The 24,922-nt window shown below is 37.9% G+C and overlaps 1 protein-coding gene across 29 annotated transcripts in view; it reads left to right on the top strand.

The window, feature by feature from the left end:
• The window catches only part of ZFAND4 (zinc finger AN1-type containing 4), a 58,278-nt gene extending 40,359 nt beyond the window's left edge, over window positions 1-17,919 (top strand). For 19 of the 29 annotated variants that reach the window (XM_074001531.1, XM_074001536.1, XM_005565115.5 and 16 more), the window contains 4 exons: window positions 7,080-8,231; window positions 9,248-9,302; window positions 15,268-15,388; window positions 16,943-17,919. In XM_074001531.1, the coding sequence (XP_073857632.1) occupies window positions 7,080-8,231; window positions 9,248-9,302; window positions 15,268-15,388; window positions 16,943-17,078 (1,464 nt within the window). In that variant the 3' untranslated portion in view covers window positions 17,079-17,919. Of the gene's footprint in view, window positions 1-7,079; window positions 8,232-8,715; window positions 9,591-15,267; window positions 15,584-16,942 lie in introns of those variants that run through there. The other 10 variants (XM_074001533.1, XM_074001538.1, XM_074001541.1 and 7 more) reach the window with 4 other exon arrangements.
• The last annotated feature ends 7,003 nt before the right edge of the window (window positions 17,920-24,922 follow it).

The following is a 24,922-nucleotide window of genomic DNA, read 5'->3' as shown; positions in this document are numbered from 1 at the left end:
AGTCTTGCTCTGTTGTCCAGGCTGGAGTGCAGTGGCGTGGTCTCAGCTCACTGCAACCTCTGCCTCCCAGGTTCAAGCGATTCTCCTGCCTCAGCTTCCCGAGTACCTGGGACTACAGGTGTGCGCCACCATGCCCAACTAATTTTTGTTTCTTAAATAGAGATAGGGTTTCATCATGTTGGCCAGGATGGTTTTGATCTCTTGATCCCGTGATCTGCCTGCCTCAGCCTCCCAAAGTGCTGGGATTACAGGTGTGAGCCACTGCACCTGGCTGAGAAATGTTTAATTATTTAGAAATGTTATAAGACTAGATTCATCGATTAATATTTTCCCACATTTGCTTTTTGTTTGGATTTTTTTTTAGCTGATCTATTTGCGAGTTAAGATATCATGACACTTCCCCCAAATACTTTAGCATGTGTCTCCTAAGAATAAGTGCCACCTTTTACATGATTATGATACAGTTACCATACTCATTTATGATTGATACATATTATGTCATCTATATTCATATTTCTCAGGTCTTAATAATGTGCTTAATAGCATTTTATATTGTTTTTGATCTGGGATCCAATCAAGAACGATGCATTGCATTTCATTGTAATGTTTTCATCTCTTCTAAGCCTTATTTGGACATTCATGTAAAATATTTTAGAAGAATGTAAATCAGTTGTTTTGTAAAATATTCTTCAATTTGGAGATTTGGCTATTTCATTATGATTAGATGGAAGTTGAACATTTTTGGTAGGAATACTACACAGATGATTTATTCTTCTCAGTGCAACACATCAGAAGGCACATAATGTTAATTTGTAGTAGTTTCTTTTTCTTTTTTTTTTTTTTTAAAGAAAATTTGCAATTTTAGTTGGTGTTTCCTCATTAGTCCATGAGTAGTTTAATATATTTTGAAAATGTTCTGGTGGTAGAGGCTTTTTGGTTTTTCTTTTTCTTTTCTTTTCTTTTTTTAAGAGGTGGGAGTCTTACTATGTTACTGAACTGGGATCAAGGGATCCTCCCATTTCAGCCTCCCACATGGCTGGGACTATGTGTGCAGAACCATGCCGTGCTTGATTTTTCATTGTTTTTAGTTTCTAGTTTTATTGCTTGGAACTCAGAGAATGTTGTTTGTATTTCTACTTTATAGCATTTTATTCTTTGGGATCTAATAGCACTTTTCATGAATATATACCTCAGAAGACAGTTTATTCTCTATCGTAAAGGTAAAAGTTTGCTAGATGTTTATAAGATAGACCTTATTGATTAAGGTTTTTTTTTTTTTTGTCAACTTGATCTGTCTTAGAATGAGAATTGTAATAGATGAAGGTCTATTATTCATAGGTTTCTGTGTATTTCTCTTTTCATTTCCCATACTTTTTGCTGTAAGAAGGTAGTAGTTGTGTAATTTGGTACATAAATATTAATAACATATTTTCACTGTGTTGCTAGTTACAAAAGCAGTGAAATGTTTGATCTCTATCACACTGACTGACTTTCCCCTTGAATTTTCATTGCCTAATATCAGGCCCATACCTACTGGTATCTTCTTGGTTTCATTTGCTTGGTATACCTTTTCCCATGCCTCTATTTAATAACTTTTAAGTTACTTTGTTTTATATATTTCCTTTATATACAGTATAGAGTTGGTTTTTGCTTTGTGAGCCAGTTTGAAATTTTAAAAAACGGGTAACTTAATCACATTTATATTTATTGATATGACTTCATATTTGGTCTTAAATGTCTTATTTTGTTATATTTACAGTTTCCTTCTCTATGCTTGCTTTTGTGTGTATCTGTATATATGAATGTGTAAGTGTGTATTTTTTGGTATTTCAGAAGGCTTTTGCATTTTGTTTTATTGATTCACTTTACATTAATACTGTTTATTGTGTTCTTGATCTGCCTTTTCCTTATTTAACCTTCTCCTCTTTCATTTGCCAGCTTTAAGTATCCTTTGACTCCCAATTACTAAGTGAAAATCAGGGAACATTTTTCTTTTCTCTCTTCATCCTCTCATTAAAAATTTTTTCTGCTTTTTAAAAGAAAACATAGCATTTACAAATCATTTATCTTTGTACTCACCCTTATTTTAGTTTTAGTTATATTCCATCTTTTTTTTTTTTTTGAGATGGAGTCTTGCCCTGTCGACCAGGCTGGAGTGCAATGGTGTGATCTTGGCTCACTGTAACCTCTGCCTCCTGGGTTCAAGCGATTCTTCTGCCTAAGCCTCTCGAGTAGCTGGGATTACAGGTGTGCGCCCCCACGCCCGGCTAATTTTTTTTTGTATCTTTATTAGAAACAGTGTTTCACCATGTTGGCCAGGCTGGTCTCGAACTCATGACCTTGTGATCCACCCACCTTGGCCTCCCAAAGTGCTGGGATTACAGGCATGAGCCACCGTGCCCAGCCAATTATATTCCATTCTTATGATCAGTCTTTTTGCTGTAGGTTTCTCCATACATTTTGGTTAGAAGAAGCTCATCTGAAGTCCTCAAGAAAGGCTTGTAGGTACAGTAATTCTTGAATTTTTCGATGTTCAAACCCTTTTCTTTAGACTTAACATTTTTTGTTTTTACCATTATGTAGGATATTAATTGTAGGTTTTTCTTCTATTTTGGTATTTTCCTATTTACATTGATACATAATAGATATACTTTCAGGGTACATGTGATAATTTAATACATGAATATAATTTGTAAACATCAAATCAGTATAATTGGGATATCCATAACCTTAAATATTCATCTTCTTTTTAACGCTGGAAACATTAGCCTTAATCCTTAAATACGGCTTGCCTAGATATAAAATGCTTAGTTCACATCTTTTCCCTTGAGTTTGTCTAAAATGTTTCTCTGCTGTTGTTTTGCTTTTTATATTGCCATTGGGAAATCTAATCACCAATCTTTCTTTTCTCTGTAAATGATTTGGTTTTCTTGTCTAGAGAAAATGAGGATTTTTTTTTTCTTTTAAATGTAATGGTTTTACTAGGATGTATCTTGGAATTAACTCTTCAGGGTCAATTTTCACTATACACTTGAGCCTTTTTAACATAAAGATTCAAGTCTTCTTTATTTCAGGATGATTTCTTACAATTTATGTTTTTTCTTTTTTAGTACTTTGTTTTTTTGGTTTGTTTTCGTTTTTGGAACTTTTTTTTTTTTTTTTTTTTTTGAGATGGAGTCTCGCTCTGTCACCCAGGCTGGAGTGCAGTGGCGCGATCTGGGCCCACTGCAAGCTCCGCCTCCCAGGTTCACGCCATTCTCCCGCCTCAGCCTCCGGAGTAGTTGGACTACAGGCGCCCGCCACCGCGCCCAGCTGATTTTTTTGTATTTTTAATAGAGACAGGGTTTCACCGTGTTAGCCAGGATGGTCTCGATCTCCTGAACTGGGGATTTGCCCACCTTGGCCTCCCAGAGTGCTGGGATTATAGACGTGAGCCACCGCACCCGGCCTTTGGTGCTTATTTTATACATAAGTTAGAACGTCATCGTCGTCGTCGTTTTTTTTTTTGTTTGTTTTGTTTTGTTTTAGAGACAGGGTCTTGTGGTGTCACCCAGGCTGGGGTGCCATAGCCTGAGCTCACTGCAGCCTCGAACTCCTGGACTCAAGTGACCTTCCTGCCTCAGCGGCATGAGATACCCTGCCTGCCCTGTTAGAACTTCTATGTCTAATATACAAGCACCTTCTCTCTTATCCTTTTACATTCTTTATTTTTATTCTTTTGGCTGTTTTCATACCTTTCTTCAGTATTCTTTATTAACTGTTCAGTAGAATTCTAGTCTTCTGTGGGCACCTTGTAATTTAGTCTTCATTTCTGAGATGATTTTGTTTTCTGCAGAGTATTTCTGGGTTTGCTCACCTCTCATTTCATATCTTCCTATTACTTTTATCCATTCTGCCTTGAGTTTTTGCATTTGTGATTTGATGAGATTTTTAAAAATATCTGCAAATTCTAACTTAAAGATACTTAATTTAAGTTGGGATATTGTGATGTAGTTTTCTTTTGTTTCATTGTTTTAAGGAGAATTTTCATTAGCTAAAATGTCTGATTCTCATTTTCTGTTTTATTTTTATAGCAACTTTACATGGATTTGGTCTGCCTTTTTCTGTTTATTTTGTAACTGTATTTTCCATAATTTTATTTACTTAGATGAGTATTAACAGTTATATATTAATACACAGAAGCGAGGATTTTGTATAGGGAAGTTTCTTATTTCAAAAGCACTCTCTTCCGTTGGTGTAGTGAAATGCAGGTTTTTTAAATCAATGACACACTTTTGAGATGGGGTCTTGCTCTGTCACCCAGGCTGGGGTGTAATACGTGGCATGATCTTGACTCACTGCAACCTCCGCCTCCTGAGCTCAAGCTATCCTCCCACCTCAACCTCCCAAGTAGCTGGGACCACAGGCTCCTGCCACTATGTCCAGCTAATTTTTTTGTATTATTGGTAAAGATGGGTTTTTGTCATGTTTTCCAGGCTGGTCTTGAACTCCTGAGCTCAAGCGATCTTTCCAGCTTGGCCTCCCAAAGTGCTGGGGTTATGGGTGTGAGCCACCATGCCTGGCCCAAATCAATGACACTCTTATTAGAGGGCAGTGTCAGTATGTTTTCTAAGTTGTGATTCACTATTGTTTTTGTAGGATCCTTACTTTCCCTTTCCTGCTTCTTTCTTTACTTTTACTATCAAAGTCTCAGTGGGTGCCTTTTCCTTTCAATTTACCCCTTCTGTCTCCAAAAGTGATGCCTTCTTGAAGGTACCTCCTTTATCCTGAACAACTTTAAGGTGGGGTGTGTTGGCTCATGCCTATAATCCCAGAACTTTGGGAGGCCGAGGCGGGAGGATCACTTGAATCCAGGAGTTTGAGACCAGCCTATCAACATAGGGAGACCCCGTCTCTACAAAAAATACAAAAATTAGCTGGGCATGGTGATGTGTGTCTGTAGTCCCAGCTACTCAGAGGATCAGTTGACCCTGGGAGGGCAAGGCTGCAGTGAGCCATTATTGTCCACTGCACTCTAGCCTGGGTAACAGAGCCAGATCCTGTCTCAAAAAATACACATAAAAATAAAGTCAATTCCTTTTAATTTCTCAGTAGCGTGTGTTTGATATCTCATATCTTAGACCTATTTTTAGTATCTTCATAATCAAGTGGGATTTTTTTCTTTTGTGGATTTTTCTTTGTTCCATCAGCTGTAGGTTATGCAAACCTCTCCTTTTCTTTTTTTACTTCCCCCCCGGCTTTTTTAAGTTTTATTTTGGTGAAGCTCTTACTCTTGCCTGTCTCTCACCACAGGCATAGGCTTTGCAGATGAGTTTCTTGGATTGGGAAATAGTTTGAAGTTCATATTATATGTCTCCCAGTTTTTCTGAGGCATGGGTTATGAGTGATTTTATTTGTGTATGCTGTTGATATGTGTAGTTTTTCTGGAGCATGGAGAAATTCAGTTTTAGGCAGCTGTCATTAATTTTGACAGCTCAGAAGTCATATCCTTCATTTTTGAAGAATTTTTTGCTGGATAAAGAATTGCAGATTGGGCCAGGCATGGTGGCTCACACCTGTAATCCCAGCACTTTGGGAGGCCAAGATGGGTGAATCACCTGAGGTCGGGAGTTCGAGACCAGCCTGGTCAACCTAGAGAAACCCCATCTCTACTAAAAATACAAAAATTAGCTGGACATGGTGGCGGGTGCCTGTAATCCCAGCTACTCAGGAGGCTGAGGCAGAAGAATTGCTTGAACCCGGGAGGCGGAGGTTGCAGTGAGCTGAGATTATGCCATTGCACTCTAGCCTGGGTGACAAGAGTGAAACTCTATCTCCAGGATAAAAGCATCTACAGGAGCCAGCTCATCTTTCTAAGGTTCTTCTTCCTTAGCTCCTCTAATTTTTCTTGCCTCAGTTGGTATCCACTGAATTATCCAGCTCTTCTTATATTTTCATATATTTTATATTTTCTATAAGTGGGAGCATTGGTATGTCATAAGATATTCCATCCCATCCTCATGCCTGCTTGCTACCATTTTTGCTTACTTTTAAGAGGTGAGATTTCTTAATGTTTAGTTCTCCACTTTATTCATAAGATCTTGAAGTTTTATGGTACTTTTATTAAAATCTACTATGCCAGAGGGCCCCAGGACCCACCCCAGGTGTGATGGTTTGATAGGAAGATTCACAGGGCTGTAGTATGTTGTTGTATATAGTTGTACTTATTGCTAAGATTTATTACAGCAAAAAGATACAAGGCAAAATCAGCAAATGTAAAAGGTGCATAGAGCCATGTCTGGAGGAAACCAGGCACAAGCTTCCTAGAATCCTCTTTCAGTGGAGTCTCATGAGACATGCTTAGTCCTCTATCAATGAGTCGTGACAACATATGTGAAATGTTATTTACCAGGGAGGCTCATTAGAGACTCTGTGCCCAGGGATTTTACTGGGCCTCTTCATGTAGGCACCCTCTGCCTAGTGTTTGCAGTTCAGAGTCCCAGAAGGAATGCAAGTGTTCATCATGAACTGTATTATTGCATAAATAGTTTGGCACAATGAGCCACTCTTATCAGTTAGGTTCATGGGAACCCTCCTGAACCTCCTGAAATAGATGTTCCCAGAAGCCAGCCAGAGGCCAGTGTTGCCAGCAAGTCTTTTCAAGGATAGCGGTTTAGGCCTTTTAACTCTTTCTTTCTTTCTTTCTTTTTTTTTAGGGTTGATAACTTTTTTCTGTATACCAATCCAATGAAACATTTATTCAACATAGTAGGAAAAATTGTTGGAGATCTAAAATAGGTCAGCAATGTCATATCTAATATAATCAGTTCATTTTCTTTGTAGTAAAACTCTGAGAAACGGTAGTAAGCAAAATAAAACAAAATTATTTTTCTTTAATATTACTGGAAAAGTATACTCAGTGAAGGAAAATAACATCTTCCCTATCATAATCTTAAGATTTTATTTTTCTTAAACATTTTAAATTGAGATAGTAAAAGTGCCAGTATGTTATGGTAAGTAACATTTTCTTCCTTCACTAATTTTTGTTAATGGGCAGAGAAAATGACTGTGTAAAGAAACTGTATATTCATTCCTTTTAGCCTAAGAAAGCTGTCAAGATAAAACCTCACCCACCTATAGCTCCTCGACCTTCTAGTGGTTCCACTGCACCATCTCGCCACCGATTGTTAAGGGTCCTCCCCAACATTGGTCAATCTTGTTTACCTGCTTTTGGGAATGCATATCTGCCCGAAATCTCCAGGAATGGAGTTTCAAGTTTGGCAACTCAACTCCCTGCTGAGAGATCCATGTCTTCTATCACTGGTGAATTTCTTAAGGAAAATAATAGCTGGGAGACTAACACACTGTCTCACTCCAATAGCAACGTCAAACTACCTCCTCAGATACCCCATTTGGAGTTGGGAAATGACCAGGAGCTTGCTGACTCTGTTCTCCATCTTGGATCATCCCTGCCTAGGCAGACAAAACACTTTTTAGGAAACTTGCCATCTAGTAATGAGGACACTGTCTTACCTTCAGAAGAATGTGTAATCGAAGAATCACTTCTACCTGAAGTGGGCTCACTGGCTTCATTTGCAGATGGAAATGCTGATGAGCAGAGCAGCGGCTTAGAAGATGCATGCAAAGTGAATCCGGAGTTGTTACTCACTAATGCTGACAAAGGGTTGAAAGCTCCAGAGCAGCATCTTAAGCATGCTGCGGGAGTGCTGAGTGGGGAATCAGTAGAGACTTCAGTTCTTAACTACCGGGAATTAAGTCCTCACAAGAATAGACTCTTGTCACCTCTTCGCTGTTCTGCACCAATGTCGCTACATAATTCTCTGGTGAAACCACAGAGACAGTCCAAATGTTTTGAGTTTGGGAAACTACAGCCTTCTTCTCGGTCACTGGATGTTCAAAACATAACTGATTGTTCTTCCTCTAGGACCCCTCGCTTTCAAGGGGTTAAAGTTGATTCACCTGGGAAAAGATCTGATGTTATTTCCAAAGTTGAGGCTCGGGATATCACAGAAATGGCTAACAAGGCTTCCAAAGAACCTGTTGATTGTGTAAATAATATCAGTTTTCTTGCTTCACTGGCCCGGAGCACAAGCAGAGATAGATTACAGAGCACACGTGGGGCAGGCAGGCCTCAGACCTCTGGAATTGGGCTGTCTACAAACCTCCAGCATTTTCAGGAAGAAAACCTTAGGAAAAGTTCTCCCCAGTTAGAACATCCAGAAGTTTTTTTGGTCAGTATTTTCCTTTCAGCATGCTCTAGTAGTTACCCTTGTAGTGATCCAACTTACTTAAAGTTTGGTTTTTGTTTACATAAATAAGGAAGGCTAAAATTATTTTCATAAGTTTATCTGAAAATGTTTCTTTAGTTTGTATAAAATCTTCTTGATGGTTGAATTTTGAATGCTCTTTTAGTCCTGAAATGAGAATAGTAATTTGAACATAAATTAATGTAAACAGTTTATCAGATATGTATGTATATTTTGAACTCCTCGAACTCCTGGGCTCAAGCAATCCTCCTGCCTTAGCCTCCTGAGTAGCTGGGAATATAAGGACATGCCAATACACCGGTATTTTTAAATACGTATTAAAAATATGTATTTTTAAATGCTAAATCTTTTTAATGTTTTTTTCCATCCCAAGTAGGAACTTTTTATTTGAGTCATCAAATTTTACTCTCTCTCTCCCCTTTTTTTTTTTTTTTTTTTTTTGAGACAGGGTCTCATTCTGTCACCCAGGCTGGAGCACATTGGCATAAACATGGTTCACTGCAGCCTTGACCTCCCGGGCTCAAGCAATCCTCCCACCCCAGTCTCTCGAGTCACTGAGACTACAGGCATATGCCACCATGCCTGATTAACTTTTATATTCTTTGTAGAGATGGGGTTTCACCATGTTGCCCAGGCTGCTCTCAAACTCCTGGAACACAGCGGTGCAATCATAGCTCACTGCAGCCGCGATGTCCTAGGCTCTAGCGATCCTCTCACCTCAGCCTCCCAAAGTGCTGGGATTACAGGCATGAGTCACCACACCCAGCAAATTTTACCCTCTTAAAGATAAATAATAAGCATGATATTGCTAGATGTGCAATCAGGTTCTGAGTTAATTTAATTAAACAAAAATTGGATTAAATAATTTAAAATGAAAGTCCAACAGCATGTTAGTGATAAAATACAAGTATTTCATGTTTGTTGATCATTTCTATTCTTCATTGACTCACCTCTATAGATGTTTTGTGTTTTAATTGTAGTCTGCCCATGGTGTTGGAATGAATGGAAATAATGCAGCAACAGGGAAAAGCGTAGGTAAGCTACAGATAATTTTGAAAACAATATAAGGCCGATAATTACATAATTATGCATCCGGTTGAATTTTCAAAGAGAAATGGGAAGAACCTTCTCTGTGGCATGTAAAGAGTAAATTCTCTCCCTAAATGTTTTTTCCAATTAAGAAAATAATTATGAGAACGGACTGTAGGATCCACATAAAGAGCAAAACAAAAATTGAAATGGAAATGTCTTGTCTTGGAAGAGGTGTTATCTATGTCAAAAAACCCACAAGATTATTGAAGAATGAACATGTAGTTCCCAACCACCTTAGTTACTGGCCACTCTAGAGCCATGTGGGTTTTGAAGAATTACCCTAGAAAGATGTCTTTCGACATCATGGCCAAACATCAGAGGTGGTGGTAAGAATCTCTTTTTGATGATCTGGTCATTTCTGGATAAAAGAAAGGGACCGTCTCTAGGGCCATCCCTTTCCATGGCATACTAGTAGAAGTGACTATAACATTAGCACTTCTTTCTGCCAATATAGAAAAACATTAAAGATGCACTGGCTAGTCCTTATTTTCAGGCAGGAAGGAAGCCATCTTTTTAAATGTTTTAATACCCAGACCAGGGATGGGAAACTTGTTACCAAAGATGTGCCACCTTTGTAGCCCCAAGGGTTTAAAAAATATTTGTTATGGTTGTCATGTGAGTTTTATGTTTTTATTGAAGACATTTAGGGTTTGTTTTTCATTCCTATGTAAGGCCCAAGATTATAAAGTCATAATCTATTTGCATATTTTTTCAATTCTTTTGTACTGTGGTAAAATAAACATAACATAAATTTTACTGTCATAACCATTTTTAAGTATAAAGTTCAGTGACTTTCACATTGTTGGGGATCCATCACCATCTTTCTCCAGAACACTTTTCAAACCGAAACACTTTTCCCCCTCCCACCACCTTGGCAACCACCATTTCATTTCCTAATTCAATGATTTTTTAGGTACTCTAAGTACCTCATGTACGTGGAATCATACAGTATTTGTCTTTTTATGACTGGCTTATTTCACTTATCAGAATGTCCTCAAGATTTACCCATGTAGTAGTACATATCAAATTTTTTTCTTTTGGGGGCTGATACTCTATTGTACGTGTGTGTGTACACACACACACAATATACACATACACACAGAGCACATTTTGCTTATCCATTCATCTGTTAATAAACAGTTGTATTGCTTCCGTGTTTTAGCTATTGTGAATAATGGTGCTGTGAACACTACTTTCAATTATTTAGAATATATACCCAGAATGAAATTGCGGGATCAGAAGGTATTTCTATTTTTAATTTTTTGAGGAACCATCATATTGTTTTCCACAGTTGCTGTACCGTGTTTCATTCCATCAACAGTGCAAAAGGATTCCAATTTCTCCACATGCTTGGCAACACTTGTTATTTTCCTATTTTTTTTTGCTAGTAGCCATCCTAATGGGTGTGAGGTGATGTCACTGTGGTTTTGATTTGCATATCTGTGATGATTAGTGTTACTGATTATTGATTCCCTAATTAGTGAAGTTGATTTCCTAATGAGTAGTTTCATGTGCTTATTGGTCGTTTCTAGATCTTCTTTGGAGAAATGTCTTTTCATGTTTTCCCCCCCTCCAACCCAAACTGTATCCAACTTTATTAAAGATACTTTCCTTAAACAATCATGGTATTTCAGGCAGGACATGGACAGACAGTCATTAACAGTATACAACAACTTTCAAACTCCCTTCTTCAGTGGAATACCAAAAATCAGAAAGCCACTATAAAACCCAATGAAATATCTGATGTTCTGAACAGGGGAAGTTTAGAGTGAGGGTTGACATTCACATTTAGCATGTTGTTTAACAACTTTTCACAAGCCGACCCTGACTTTCAGGAAGTGCAATAAAAATGGCAGAATTTATCTGAAGATCCACAATCTAGAAATGGAACCACTGCTTTTTTGACAGGTGCCAGCTCAGTGGCATCACTGGAAAGTCCAGAATGCCTGACACATTAGGAAATCCAATGTCTGACACATTAGGAAATCCAGTTTGTTTATTTTCTCCTTTTGTTACCTGTGCCTTTGGTGTCATATCCAAGAAATCACCACCAAATCCAGTATCATGAAGCTTTTCCCCTATCTTTTCTTCTAGAAGTTTTATAGTTTTAGGTCTTATGTTTAGGACTTCGATCCATTTTGAGTTAATTGTTATGTAGAGTGTAAGGTAAGGGTTCCACTTCATTCTTTTGCATGTGAACATCCCATTTTCTTGCTAACTTTTGTTGAAACACTGTCCTTCTTCATTGAATGGTCTTGGCGCCCGTATTGAAAGTCATTTGATCATGTATATGAGGATTTGTTTCTGGACTCTCTACTCATTGGTCTATGTGTCTGTTTTATGCCAGTGTCACATTGTTTTCATTACTGTAATTTATTGACTTTTAATGTTATAGTTGTTGTTTTTCCTTGACACATAACTCTGTCCTGCCCTAACACACAGCTAATCTTCTTGGAAATTTGCATTACAGCCATCCCTACTCACTCAGCTCTAGTTCAGTCTTCAGTGCTGGCTCACGTCTCACTTGCTACTCTTCTGAAACTGCTATTGCTATGGTCACTGATGATCTCCATAATTTCAAATCCATTGGATGCCTCCTTATCTTTATCTTACTTGATTTTTGTGTCCTTCATTCTTGAAATAGTTTTTTTTTTTTTTTTTTTAATTCTAGGCTATCACATTGTTATAAATTCTTTCGTTTTAATCTTTTTTTAACCTCAGTTTTCTTCTGTCCTTTTTTTTTTTTTTTAACCAGCCCTCTGCTTGTCACCAGATACATGCTCTTTTTGTTTGATTTCATTTAGGTTTGAAGTATCAGCTGCTAGCTGCAGTAGAGCTGTGTAACTTGCTTCCATTTTCTCTCACCATAATAACTATCATTCTGAATTATCTAGAAGAGTCTGTATATATTTTGATGCAAGTTTCATTTAGTTGACCTCCTAGATTCCTCCATTGGTCCTCTGTTCTTTTCACTATAAGGTTTTCCTTGGAAACTGTATCAATTATTGTAGTTTTAGCCATTGATTTTAGGCAGATGACTACCAACCTTGTGTCTGAAACACTAATTTATTACTTTTTGCTGCCTTTCTATTGGGTCAGTTTTTGTAGATTCTGTTAGATGTTAGATCAAATATGAGACTAGGAAATGGCAAACAAGTGAATTACCTCAAGTACCTTTCATCTTCTTCTGAAAAGCAACTCTTCCCATCAATATGATTTTATGGATTTTTTTCTTTATTCATCTGTTCAGTACACATTTGAGAGAAGGCGTCAGAAAGGAGTTGATAATTGATGATGTCTTACGGGACAAGTCAAATGCTACGGGGTTGACAGGTAGAGTTTATTTTAGAAGAGATTGCAGATGTAGAAGGACTTGGTACATCCTTCAGGGTGGGTTTGACATGGTAAATTACGGTGTCTCTGGATAGTTAGAAAGGCATTATATTGGACATAATAATACCTTAAATGCCAGTCCAAGGAATTTATATTTTTCCTGTTTATAGTGGGGAATCAATATGTTTAATGATGGTTCCTAGCACACAGTAGTTGACTAATAGTTTTCTCTGAATGGTAGAAGGATGTATGGAAGCTGCTCTCATAGAATACTTATATTTTTGTGCTGCCTCATTACTGTCACTAATGTATTCTCTGTCTCTACACATTCACAAGAGTTGTTTTTTTTTTTGGCAGAGTCTCGCTCTTGCCTGGTTAGGCTGAAGTGCAGTGGCACGATCTCGGCTTACTGCAGCCTCTTCCTCACGGGTTGAAGCGATTCTTCTGCCTCAGCCTCCTGAGTAGCTGGGACTACAGACACGTGCTACCATGCCCAGCTAACTTTTGTATTTTTAGTAGAGACGGGGTTTTACCATGTTGGCCTGACTGGTCTCGAACTCCTGACCTCAGGTGATTTGCCAACCTTGGCCTCCCAAAGTGCTAGGATTACAGGTGTGAGCCACCGTGCCTGGCCTCACAAGAGTTCTTGAATGAAAAAAAGTGTGGAGAATACTGAGTTAAGTATCCCCTAAGAAAAGAAAAAAAATGAAAATGTGACTACAGTGAATTAAATTATTATCAGAGATTCTTCACCATTGTTTAAGGAAGAATATCCTAAGCCTGAATTTTAAAGATAGTTTCGAGTAGATAAACTTCCATTGGGCATCATGTAATATATGCCTTTCTTTGGTGTCCTGTGCAAGTGCAAGTAAATATCTTTTTAAAAATATTTTAAATAATGGAATTACACCATCACCTTTGTGAGATGTTCTTGGTATCTCTAAGTGCACTTGAGAAAGAAAATGTTTATTAACTGAGTTGGTACCCAGGCACTATTAGGAGTCACTCCAGTTGTTTCAAATTTTGTTTCTAGTTTTGGCAAGATCTGGGAATGTATTTTAGACTGGTAATAAAGAAGATTTAATTTTGCTGGGCTTGTGTACAAATTACCTAATCTCTGTTGTGACAAAAGACATAGAACCAATTAATTGTAAATCCGATTTTTTGAACCCTTTAAGAAATTTCAGACTTTTAGCTGCCAAATAAATACCAAGCTTAGGCCTCCCAAACCTTTTTCAGTAGTGGAGAAAAGGTCCCAGCACTATTGACACTACCAGTTGTTCCTCACTCCTTCCACTTGTTCTTGCATTTTTTCTTTGCCTCTTGCTTCTTAGCCTTTGAGTGACACCAAGCACATGTGTACTTATACTGTTACTTTATCAACTATGGGCAGGAACTTTGAGTCTCTCTGCTTATGACTGGGGTTTGTTGGCATTTTGAGTTCTAAAAGACATTTCACTTAGTAATTAAAGAAATTGATTTGGCCTGGCACGGTGGCTCACACCTATAATCCCAGCACTTTGGGAGGCTGAGATGGTCGGATCATGAGGTCAGGAGTTCAAGAGCAGAACAGACAGACCAAGATGGTAAAACCCCATCTCTACTAAAAATACAAAAAAATTAGCTGGGCATGGCGGCGCACGCCTGTAGTCCCAGCTACTCGGGAGGCTGAGGCAGAAGAATCACTTGAACCTAGGAGGCGGAGCTTGCAGTGAGCTGAGATCGTGCCACTGCACTCCAGCCTGGGCAACAGAGCGAAACTGTCCCAAAAAAAGAAAAAAAAAAAAAACAGATTTAATTCTTTCTTATGTAATAACAGATGCACTCTTATTTTTAAGGTAAAAATTCAAAGTTGATACAGTAGTACAGAATTCAGTAAATATTTTTGGAAAACTAGTAGTACTGTGAAATTGATCTGTGTACTGTGTTAGTATTATTAATATGACATTTTATGTAATTATAACATGCTTAAAACTTTCAGAGTGCTTTTTACATATGTGGACTGAACTGACCTTAAAGTGCTTATTAATCTAGAGAGAAAAATACATGTTCTATTATGTTAAAAATAAACATATTGAAGTTTTGAAAAAATAAATGACTTGCTCGTGGTTTCATGAACTTACTGTCTGTGGTGTAATAGGACTAAAAGGCATGTTTCATGATACTCTGGTACTCCTTTTTGGTGTGAACAAACAGAATATTTGTATTGCAGTCATGTTCTCAGAGGTTTCATCAAATATGATTTTGAAGCAGACATTTTTCTTTATTCTCTGTCAAAATTTGGTATACTTTATATAAACTGATTACCATTAGAAATAATCAGAAAAGTGGTGTGTATAAGAAGTTCTAAAAATATAAATGCTAATCAGTGGAAACCTACCACATCTTAAAAAAAATAGTTCCACTGCAACTTGACCTGTAGATTTTATAAATAATTTTAGATATAAAAATAGCACAAATTAATTTTTGTGGCATAGATATTTACTTTGATAGGACTGTGTTTTGTGTTTTGCTTAATAGTTTCATGTTTAGGATTTTATGCCTGTGTTAATCAAGGTGTCCTTTCTCTAAACAGGAGAATGTACTACTCATCACCTCCCACCTGTGAAAGCCCCTCTTCAGGCAAAGAAGAAAAAAACAAATCATTGTTTTCTTTGTGGAAAGAAAACAGGACTGGCTAGTAGCTACGAATGCAGGCAGGTTGGCCAGCTGGAGAAGCTGAGATGCTTTCTCTGTGATAACCCAGCTTGGGGATTAGGCAAAATAAAATATTTAAATTGCTTATTTATAACATCATTAAGATGATGTTCAAATAGCTATGTTCAGTTGAACTTCTAATTGGCTGAAGTAAAGAACAAGTAGATAGCTCATGAGTTTCCAAAAGATAAAAACAGATCCTTCCTTGTCCTTTAAGTTAGGAGATTTAAACTAATCTGAGAGTGTACCTTTTTTGTCTTATGATGAACCTGCTTGGATTTTGTTTGAACAGCACCTTGGAAGAACCCCTCCCTGAATATTCTATTAAAAATTAACAAAAAAAGTAAAAGTTAATATAAAATAGATGAATAATATATTTCCAAAAATTATGAAATTTTTGTTACCGTAATTATTTATTTCATTAGTATTGATGGATATCCTCCAAGGATGATATGTCATCTTGGATGTCAGCCCTTAGATTGAGGCTAGGCTTGAAAATAACTGCTGCTGCGGCCTGTTTTTTTTTTTTTTTTTTCCAGTACTGCGATCATAGCTCACTGGAGCCTTGATGTCTTGGGCTCAAGCGATCCCCCTGCCTCAGCCTCCCTAATAGCTAGGACTATAGGCATGCGCCATCATGCCTGGTTAATTTTTTAAATGTTTTGTAGAGACAGATCTCACTATATTGCCTAGGCTGGTCTCAAACTCCTGGCCTCAACTGATCTTCTCACCTTGGCCTCCCAAAGTGCTGGAATTTCAGGTGTGAGCCGCCACCACACTCAGCCTATTCCCTGCTTTTTAGAGTGTATTCTGTTCAAATGAAAACAACTTATCTTGCTACTAGAGATATTTTAAAAAATTCTTTCATGGCATAGTTAGATTTTACTATTTTATCGTGAGACTGAATTTCTCAGAAATTCAGAATTCTTTGAGGTTTACTAGGTATAAGAGAAATGATGGGCATATTTATCGGCTTTTTGCAGTTTTACTACTGATAGAGTTCTACACCCTGTTTCATTTTTTTTTTTTTTTCTTCTTCTTCTTTTTGAGACTGAGTCTTGCTCTGTCACCAGGCTGGAGTGCAGTGGCATGATCTTGGCTCACTGCAACCTCCACCTCCTGGGTTCAAGCAATTCTCTTGCCTCAGCCTCCCAAGTAGCTGGACTACAGGTACATGCCAGCACGCCCAGCTAATTTTTGTATTTTTAGTAGAGATGGGTTTTCACCATGTTGGTCAGGATGGCCTCGAGATCCACCCGCCTCGGCCTTCCAAAGTGCTGGGATTACAGGCATGAGCCACCGCACTTGGCCTATCCTGTTTCATTCTATAATGACTTCTTTATCATAAATTGTCATATTCGTAGACAATTAACTTGTTCTTTTTAGGGGGTATTTATGTTTGTTTACGAATAAAAGGGACATGTCAGCAGTGAAATTGCTAAAAAGAACCAAAGGGCCCCTGTTGGACTACCTGAAGTCAAGCTCTTCTCTCCCAGAGAGATGAGCCTTTCATAGAAATACAACTATTCACGTAAACTTTTTTTGTGCTTTAGATGTGGAAACAACTTCTGTGCATCTCATCGTTATGCAGAAACTCATGGCTGTACCTATGATTACAAGAGTGCAGGGAGGAGATACTTGCACGAGGCAAATCCTGTGGTTAATGCACCAAAACTTCCAAAAATCTAACTCTTCCTCTACATCTTACTGTTCTGCCTGGGAATCGTATTATAATGACAGAAGAAATACTGTTTAGACTATTATTTTTGTTCGACTCTAAAAGATTTGCCAAATAACAAAAGCATACAATGCATACTGTTGGAGAACAAGAATGCTACTGTATTTTACATCTTTATTTCTTGGTGAAACAAAAGTTTTAAAAGTAGTTTTAAAAACTTTACAGTGGAATGATTTAGCTTTGTTATTGCATGTCTTGTGTTAAGTGTTTTATATATGATATTGCAGTTTTACTAGACAAATCTTCAAAAGATGCACTTTAGGAAACGAAATACTTCCTAAATAACCAGCCTTCCACATTGTACAGAATGAGCAGTCATGTAATGAATGGCTCTACTCAAATTGACCATATGGTTTTTTTCTTTTTCTTTCTTTTCTTCTTCTTCTTCTTCCTCTTTTTTTTTCAGAGGTGGGATGGGTGGAGATTTTAAAAAATTCCCATACGTGAAAGTTTACTGGGTTTTTAGCAAGTTCCTTTTTACTTCAAGCTACTTTTTTAAAAAAGAACATTTTTCCAGTGTGGTTTTTAACAGATATATATTTCTTCCACATTCAGATTAGCATTCAGACATGTATCCATTCTAGAAAACACATAATGTTCATGATAGTGTATATTTTACTACTTTTTGAATGTTAATTTTAAAATAGAAGATGTCCCACTTGCCATTAAATATAGAAGCCAACTTTTTACCTTTTGAAAAATGGCTACATTTAAAACAAAATCTCACAGCTTGATTTTTCTTATTTGTTGAGAGCTATTACCAGGAGAAATTCAAATAAATATTCAATTTCATTATGAGTTTTATTATTTATTTATAATAGTTTTTCTTTTATAAATAATTTTTCTTTTATAAAATCATTTAATTAAATGAGTGATTTATTTTACGTAGATAAAATAACTATCAGTATGAAAGTATTCTTTTAGGGGGTTAAGGATCCTGTTCCCCAGGTGTAACCAGAAACCATTAAGGCATTTGGGAGGCCACTTGCTGTATAGAAGCTCAGTTCAGACTGATGCTGAACCCTGGTGAACAATTAGCACCCAACCCAGGTAGACTCTGCAGCCCTGGAGTAGCAGACTCTGCTAAGAGTACCAGAAGGCTAACTTAGGAGCTGTGAGGGGCCTCTTCCTCCACTTAAGGTTGAATGAACTGGAGAGCTCACTGCCCCTGCTCCTGTAAGAAATGAAATGTTGATGGAGACAGATGCCTTCAGACAAAGAGGGCAGTAAATTTATAAGAGAGAATGGCTAAAAGTTAGCAGAGGAGCTATGCAAATTGGGGTTGAAGGCATGCTTTTTAAGAAGGCTGGATATAAGTAGATGAAAAATACTTTCATTTGTGTTATGAATAATTCAGTATTTCCTCACGTATCATGTGTTTTAGACACTTAAAATATTAGAACTGCATTACAGAGATAGACTGCTAAGAAGTGGACCACAGCATATTTATTCTGCAAACAAATATGAATGCTTAGGGCATACTTGTTGTAGTGTACTATGCTTTTTAAACCAAGACTATAAGTAGAAGTAAGTCTCATTCTAAGTTTTACTAAAGATTGTGGTGAAAGTTAAGTCTTTTTACTAGTCTTAAATAACTGAGAGCTGAACTATTTTAATTCAGTAAGTTATATCATTATACTGAGGGGCATTTATTTATGCTGTAAATTCTTATACAGACACATTCCAAATTTTAGAGACATTGTATCTGTCTTTGCATTTCCAGTAATTAGCAGAGTGGGTTGCATGTAGGTACTGGTTAAACATTTTTTTTAACCATGTTTTTTTTTTTTTGAGATGGAGTCTTGCTCTGTCACCCAGGCTGGGTGCAGTGGCGTGATCTCGGCTCACTGCAACTTCTACCTCCTGGGTTCATGCTATTCTCCTGCTACAGCCTCCTGAGTAGCTGGGATTACAGGTGCCCACCACCATGCCTAGTTAATTTTTGTATTTTTAGTAGAGATAGGGTTTCACCATGTTAGCCAGGCCAGTCTTGAACTCCTAACCTCAAGTGATCTGCCTACCTCGGCCTCCCAAAGTGCTGGGATTATAGCTGTGAGCCACTGCACCTGGCCCATGATTTTTTTAAAAAGGCATTTATGTTGTTTTATTTAGCTAAGCCCATTTTATATGATGAAGTTCAGTTCTGGATTTTTTAAAAACAGCATTTAGTTTCACAGTACTAAAAGTTTAAAATTTTAAACTTCTGGCTATGTGAAATATTTTCAGGTTATATTTAATGTAATCATTCTAAAATGGGAAAATCCAAATACTCAGATGTTCTTAAAATTCTATCAGTGTACGTGTAACTTGTAGAGAGAATTATCTTTTAAAAGACAGGAATTCATTTTCTCATATATGTTATTAGGTTTTTCTTTTCTATTTTTTTTTTTTTTTTTCAGACAGAGTCTCACTCTGTCACCAGGCTGGAGTGCAGTGGTGTGATCTTGGCTCACTGCAACCTCTGCCTCTGGTTCAAGTGATTCTCCTGCTCCAGCCTTCCGAGTAGCTAGGACTACAGGCACGCACCACCACGCCCAGCTAATTTTTGTATTTTTATTAGAGTCGGGGTCTCACCATGTTGGCCAGGATGGTCTCAATCTCTTGACCCCATGATCCACCTGCCTTGGCCTCCCGAAGTGCTGGGATTATAGGCATGAGCCACCATGCCCAGCCTGTTTAACGTTTTTAAGTCATCAAGACAAATAATCAAATTTTGCATCTAGTCATGTTTTTCAAAGTGTAAGCCTTCTACCACTCCTGGAACGTGAGATAATTTTAGGTATTACATGGGTGAACATTTGTAATAATTATATACGTTTAATGTATTGGAAAATATAAGTATAAGCCATTTAAGTTGAAAATAATGTAAAATAAATTGATTTAGGTTAAAAACGGTTTAAAATTGGCAAGGATTAATATAGCAAAAATTATAAAAGTAAAACAGAATGACTGAAATTTAAGGAATGAAGGCATGATATTTTAAGTTTCTTAACTTTTGAAATGGTTGATGAAACTAATATACATGGTTTTAGTAAAACTAAGGGTTAAAAAGTAAAATTTTATCATTGACACCCCCCTCCAATTTCTTCTAATAATCAATTTTAGTTTTTCTAGTTGTTACCATCATAACACTAGCCAGTATATTTTAGACATTATTTTATTCTACTCTACTATTAAAAATGAGGAATTAGCTTAACAACACATTACCCCAATACTTCCTAATTTTTATCAGTGTATTACTGTGTTCAGGCTGCCATAACAAAATAACACAACCTACAGAAATTTTTCTGAGAGTTCTATAAGCTAGAAGTCTCAGATCAAGGTCCAACAGGGTCAGTTTCTGGTGAGGGCTCTCTTCCTGGCTTGCAGATAGCTGCCTTCTTGCTATGTCCTCACATGGCCTTTTCTCATTGTGTACACACAAAGCGGGTTGTGGGTGGGAGAAGAGCATGAGTGCTATCTGGTGTCTCTTCTTAAAAGGACACTAGTCTTGTCAGATCAGGGCCCCACCCTTATTACCTAATTTAATCTTAATTGCTGTCTTAATCCAAATGTAGCCACACTGGGGGTTAGGGCCTGAAAATGGGAATTTTGAAGTGGGGAGTACATGCATTCAGTCTATAACATACTGGCCGTGGCCTGCCAAAATCTATGTTCTTGTCACATGTAGATATATTCCATTCTATCCCAAGAACACTAAAAGCCTTAACTTGTTTAAATACCAACTCTACAGTCTAAAATCCAAAGCCTAATTTAAGCATAAATCAGGTATGGCCAAGACTTTTGGTACCATTCAGTCTGAGGCAAAATTCCTCTCCAGCTGTGAACCTGTGAAACCAGACAGTATGCTCTTCCAAAACACAATGATGAGATGGGCATAGGAAAGACATTCCATCTCAGAAAGGAGAAAAAAGAAAGAAAAAAAGGATGACAAGTCCCAAGCAAGTCCCCAAACCTGGCAAGGCAAATCCCATTAGCTCTTAAGGCTGTAGAATTATTCTTTTTGGTTTGATGCAATGCTCTCCAGGCCCCCTTGGATGGCATTGTCACCCTTATGGCACTGGGCCTCAGCCTTGTCCCTGAGACACTGGTCAGTAGGATCCTGGCCTCCCATGAATGAAAAGGCCTCATCCTTTGAAATGGAGGAGGAACTAGCCCTGCCTCTTAGGCCTGTGGTGACAGTGGCAGGCTGTGGTTCGCGGACAATATTTGAATCACTTTTGGGGCCATTCTTCACTTTTTAAAAGGATAGCTCATGCTCATAGCCAGATAGCTCGGTTGTCTGTTTCTGTAGAATCTGAGAAGTCCTACAGCTTTCTTTCATTCCATTCTGATTTTCCTGTCCCCTTTAGTCCCAGCTGGCAGTATCTCTGTTGGTACAATCCCATCTCTATTCTTGGCTTCTGCTCAGGTGGCTGATTAAATCTGTGGTTCATACCCACACTAATGTTATCAAATGGTTGTTCAGCCACACTTTTAATGTTCTCTTCAAAACAAGCTTTCTCATTTCTTTGCAATGTGGATAGGCTGAGAATTTTCTATATCTTCAAGTTCTAGTTTCTTTTTGCTTAAAATTCCTTCAGTTTATCTTCTTGCATTTTAAGTGGTAGAGAAACCAAGTTGCTCCTTCAATATTTTGCTTAGAAATCTCTTTAGCTAAATTTAGATCCAGTTTCATTGCTCACAATTTCCGCCTTCCACAAAACACTAGAACACAACTCAGCTAAGTTATTTCCATTTTATAACAAGAATCTCCTTTGTTTCTATTAACCTGTTCTGCATTTCTACCTAAGACTTCACCAGATCGGGCCTTTAAAGTCCATCATGCCCATGAACATTCTGTTGATGATGATATATATATTCTGTAAGAATACGGAGGCTTTCTCTCTGGCTCTCCTCTTTTCTTTCTGAGTCCTTGTAAGAGTTACCTTTAATCCAATCACCTGTTGGACCACAGCTATCAACAGTCCTTCAGGACACTATAGACTATCTTTTTTTAGCATGCATGTTAAAACTACTCCAGCCTCTCACCATTACCCAGTTCCAAAGCCACTTCCATATTTTTAGGTATTTGTTAAGAAATACCACACTTTTTGGCACCAAAATCTGTATTTATCTGCTCAGGCTGCCACAACAAAATATAGTTGGTCCTCCATATCTAAGGGTTCCACATCCATAGATTCAACCAACTGGGGATAAAAATATTTCAGTTAAAAAAGGATATATTTGCATCTATGTTGAACATGTACAGACTTTTTTCCCCTCTCATTCTCTAAATAAGGCAGTGTAATTACAAGAGGATGTGCAGCAGGGTGGGGGCAGTGGGGAGAGAGCAACTCTTCAGTGTTCTTTCTTATAAGGATATCAGTCCTATTAGATTAGGGCTCTACTCTCATGACCTCTTTAGCCTTAATTACTTTCTTACTCCAAATACAGCCACACACGGGTTAGGGCCTCAACATAGGAATTTGGGGGAGGGGGGACACATACATTCAGTCCATAAGTCAGTTATTTCAAATTCCCTGCTTTACTGCAGTTAGACTAGTCCATGTTACCACAGCTTTTACCTGAGCTATTGCAATAGGTTCCTAACTAGGCTCCCTGAATTACTTCTATGCCCTTTACAGCCTGTTTCTACACTTAGCCAGAGTGAGCTTACAGAAACAAAACTTTGAGCACATCAGTGTTTGAAATATTTCAGTGACTTCCTTTGTTCTTAGGATAGACCCTGTGTTACTCTGTTTGGCCTGCTATAACAGAATGCTATAAAAACTACAGAAATGTATTTCTTACAGTTCTGGAGATTGGGAAGTCCAATATCAAGGCACTAGCAGATCTGTTGTCTGGTGAGGGCCTACTTCTTCATAGGTGACCATATTTTCATTGTGTCCACGTGGTGGAAGGCACAAGGGGCCTCCCTTTTGGGTCTCTTTTATAAGGGCTCTAATCCCATTAATGAAGGCTCTGCCGTGATTACTTAATCACTTCCCTAAGGCCCCATCTCAAAATACCATCACACTGGGAATTAGATTTCACCCTAATGAATTCAGTGAATTTTGGGAAGACATAAACATTCAGTCTATGGCAGAGCCAAATCTTTAAACTTTCCTCTTCCTAGTAAGGCTTCTTTGGTGTAGCCCATTCTTACTTCTCCAGCCTCATCTTGCACTATGTCCCTAGGTTTCCTGGGATTTGCCTAGATTCACTTTCTTTTAGCTTTTCCAGCCTGTTTTCTCTTGTTAACACCCACTCTTCTTTCAGATGTCAAATCCATCATTACTTCTGAAAGGAAGCCTGCCAGGATATATTCCTATCTAGGTCAGTGCCCTTCCTCTTGATACCATTTTCCTTCCCTGAAAGGAAATCCACAACAGGTTTAATTGTGTGAGCCTTTGAGTTGCACAAGATGGCAAGTCCATGAGAGCAGGAATTGCTCTCCTGCCCATCTATCCATCCTTGTTCCCAAGCCATCACCAGGCATTGTGCTTAAGCCCTCAATAAATACTTGTTGAATGAATGAAAATGTTTTTAAGAATGTACTAAGTCTCGGCTGGGTGTGGTGGCTCACGCCCATAATCCCAGCACTTTGGGAGGCAGAGGCAGTTAGATCACCTGAGGTCAGGCGTTCGAGACCAGCCTGGCCAATGTGGTGAAACACCGTCTCTACTAGAAATACAAAAATTAGCCAGGCGTGGTGGTGGATGCCTGTAATCCCAGCTACTCAGGAGGCTGAGGCAGGAGAATCGCTTGAACCCGGAAGGCGGAGATTGCAGTGAGCCAAGATCATGCCACTGCCCTCCAGCCTGGGCAACAGAGCAGGACTCCATCTAAAAAAAAAAAAAAGAGCCAGGCGCGGTGGCTCATGCCTGTAATCCCAGCACTTTGGGAGGCCGAGGTGGGTGGATCACAAGGTCAGGAGTTCAAGACCAGCCTGGCCAGCATGATGAAACCCCATCTCTACTAAAAATGTAAAAAATTAGCCAGGCGTGGTGGTGTGCACCTGTAATCCCAGCTACTTGGGAGGCTGAGGCAGGAGAATTGCTTGAACCCAGGAGGTGGAGGTTGCAGTGAGCTGAGATTATAAGAAGACTCCATCTCAAAAAAAAAGAAAAAAGAAAAAAAAGAATGTGCTAAGTCTTTTTACTGATCTATCCACTTTAAGTAGTATCTGTTAGCCCTAAAGCATATTACATTCTGTTAAATTATAACCTTTTCTGCCTTGTTTTTAGAATTGACTTAAAATCTGACATTAATAAAGTTAAAATATTACATTTTTAGAAATATTTACTGAAGATCTAATTAGTATGAGAGTATGATATCTTTTCTGTAATCCAAGATCACTAAACCTGTGATAGGCAAAGGTTCATTTTCTAAACAGAGAGATAAAACTGATTCCCCTTAAATTCCTTCATTTGCCTAAAATTATGCCATAGTTTATTTTGCTTTTTAATTTCCTTTTATTGTGAAGCTCATGGGTTTTTGTTTTCCCGTTACTTTTCTTGTTTATTAATGTCATAGGAAAAATATACCTGGATCTTATCATCAGATTAAGACTGTCCGTATTAAGGTTACTAATCATATAATTAATATATTGAGAATTATTATTCTTGAAGATATTTTTCACATAATCATTTGACTTTTGTCTTAATTTAGTATTCTTATAATTTATTTTGAAATACTTTCAACTTCATAGAAAAGTTATAAGTGTAGAAAAAGAACTTTCTTGGTTCCCAGCTATTAATATTTCACCATATCTGCACTCCCTGTCAACACGTGTTTAGCAATTACCATTAGC

The sequence above is a fragment of the Macaca fascicularis genome, chromosome 9 (assembly GCF_037993035.2).
Source record: "Macaca fascicularis isolate 582-1 chromosome 9, T2T-MFA8v1.1".
NCBI classification, from domain to species: Eukaryota; Metazoa; Chordata; class Mammalia; order Primates; family Cercopithecidae; genus Macaca; species Macaca fascicularis.
The sequence above is the reverse complement of the archived record's forward strand: the minus strand, read 5'-3'. Positions and strand labels throughout refer to the sequence as shown.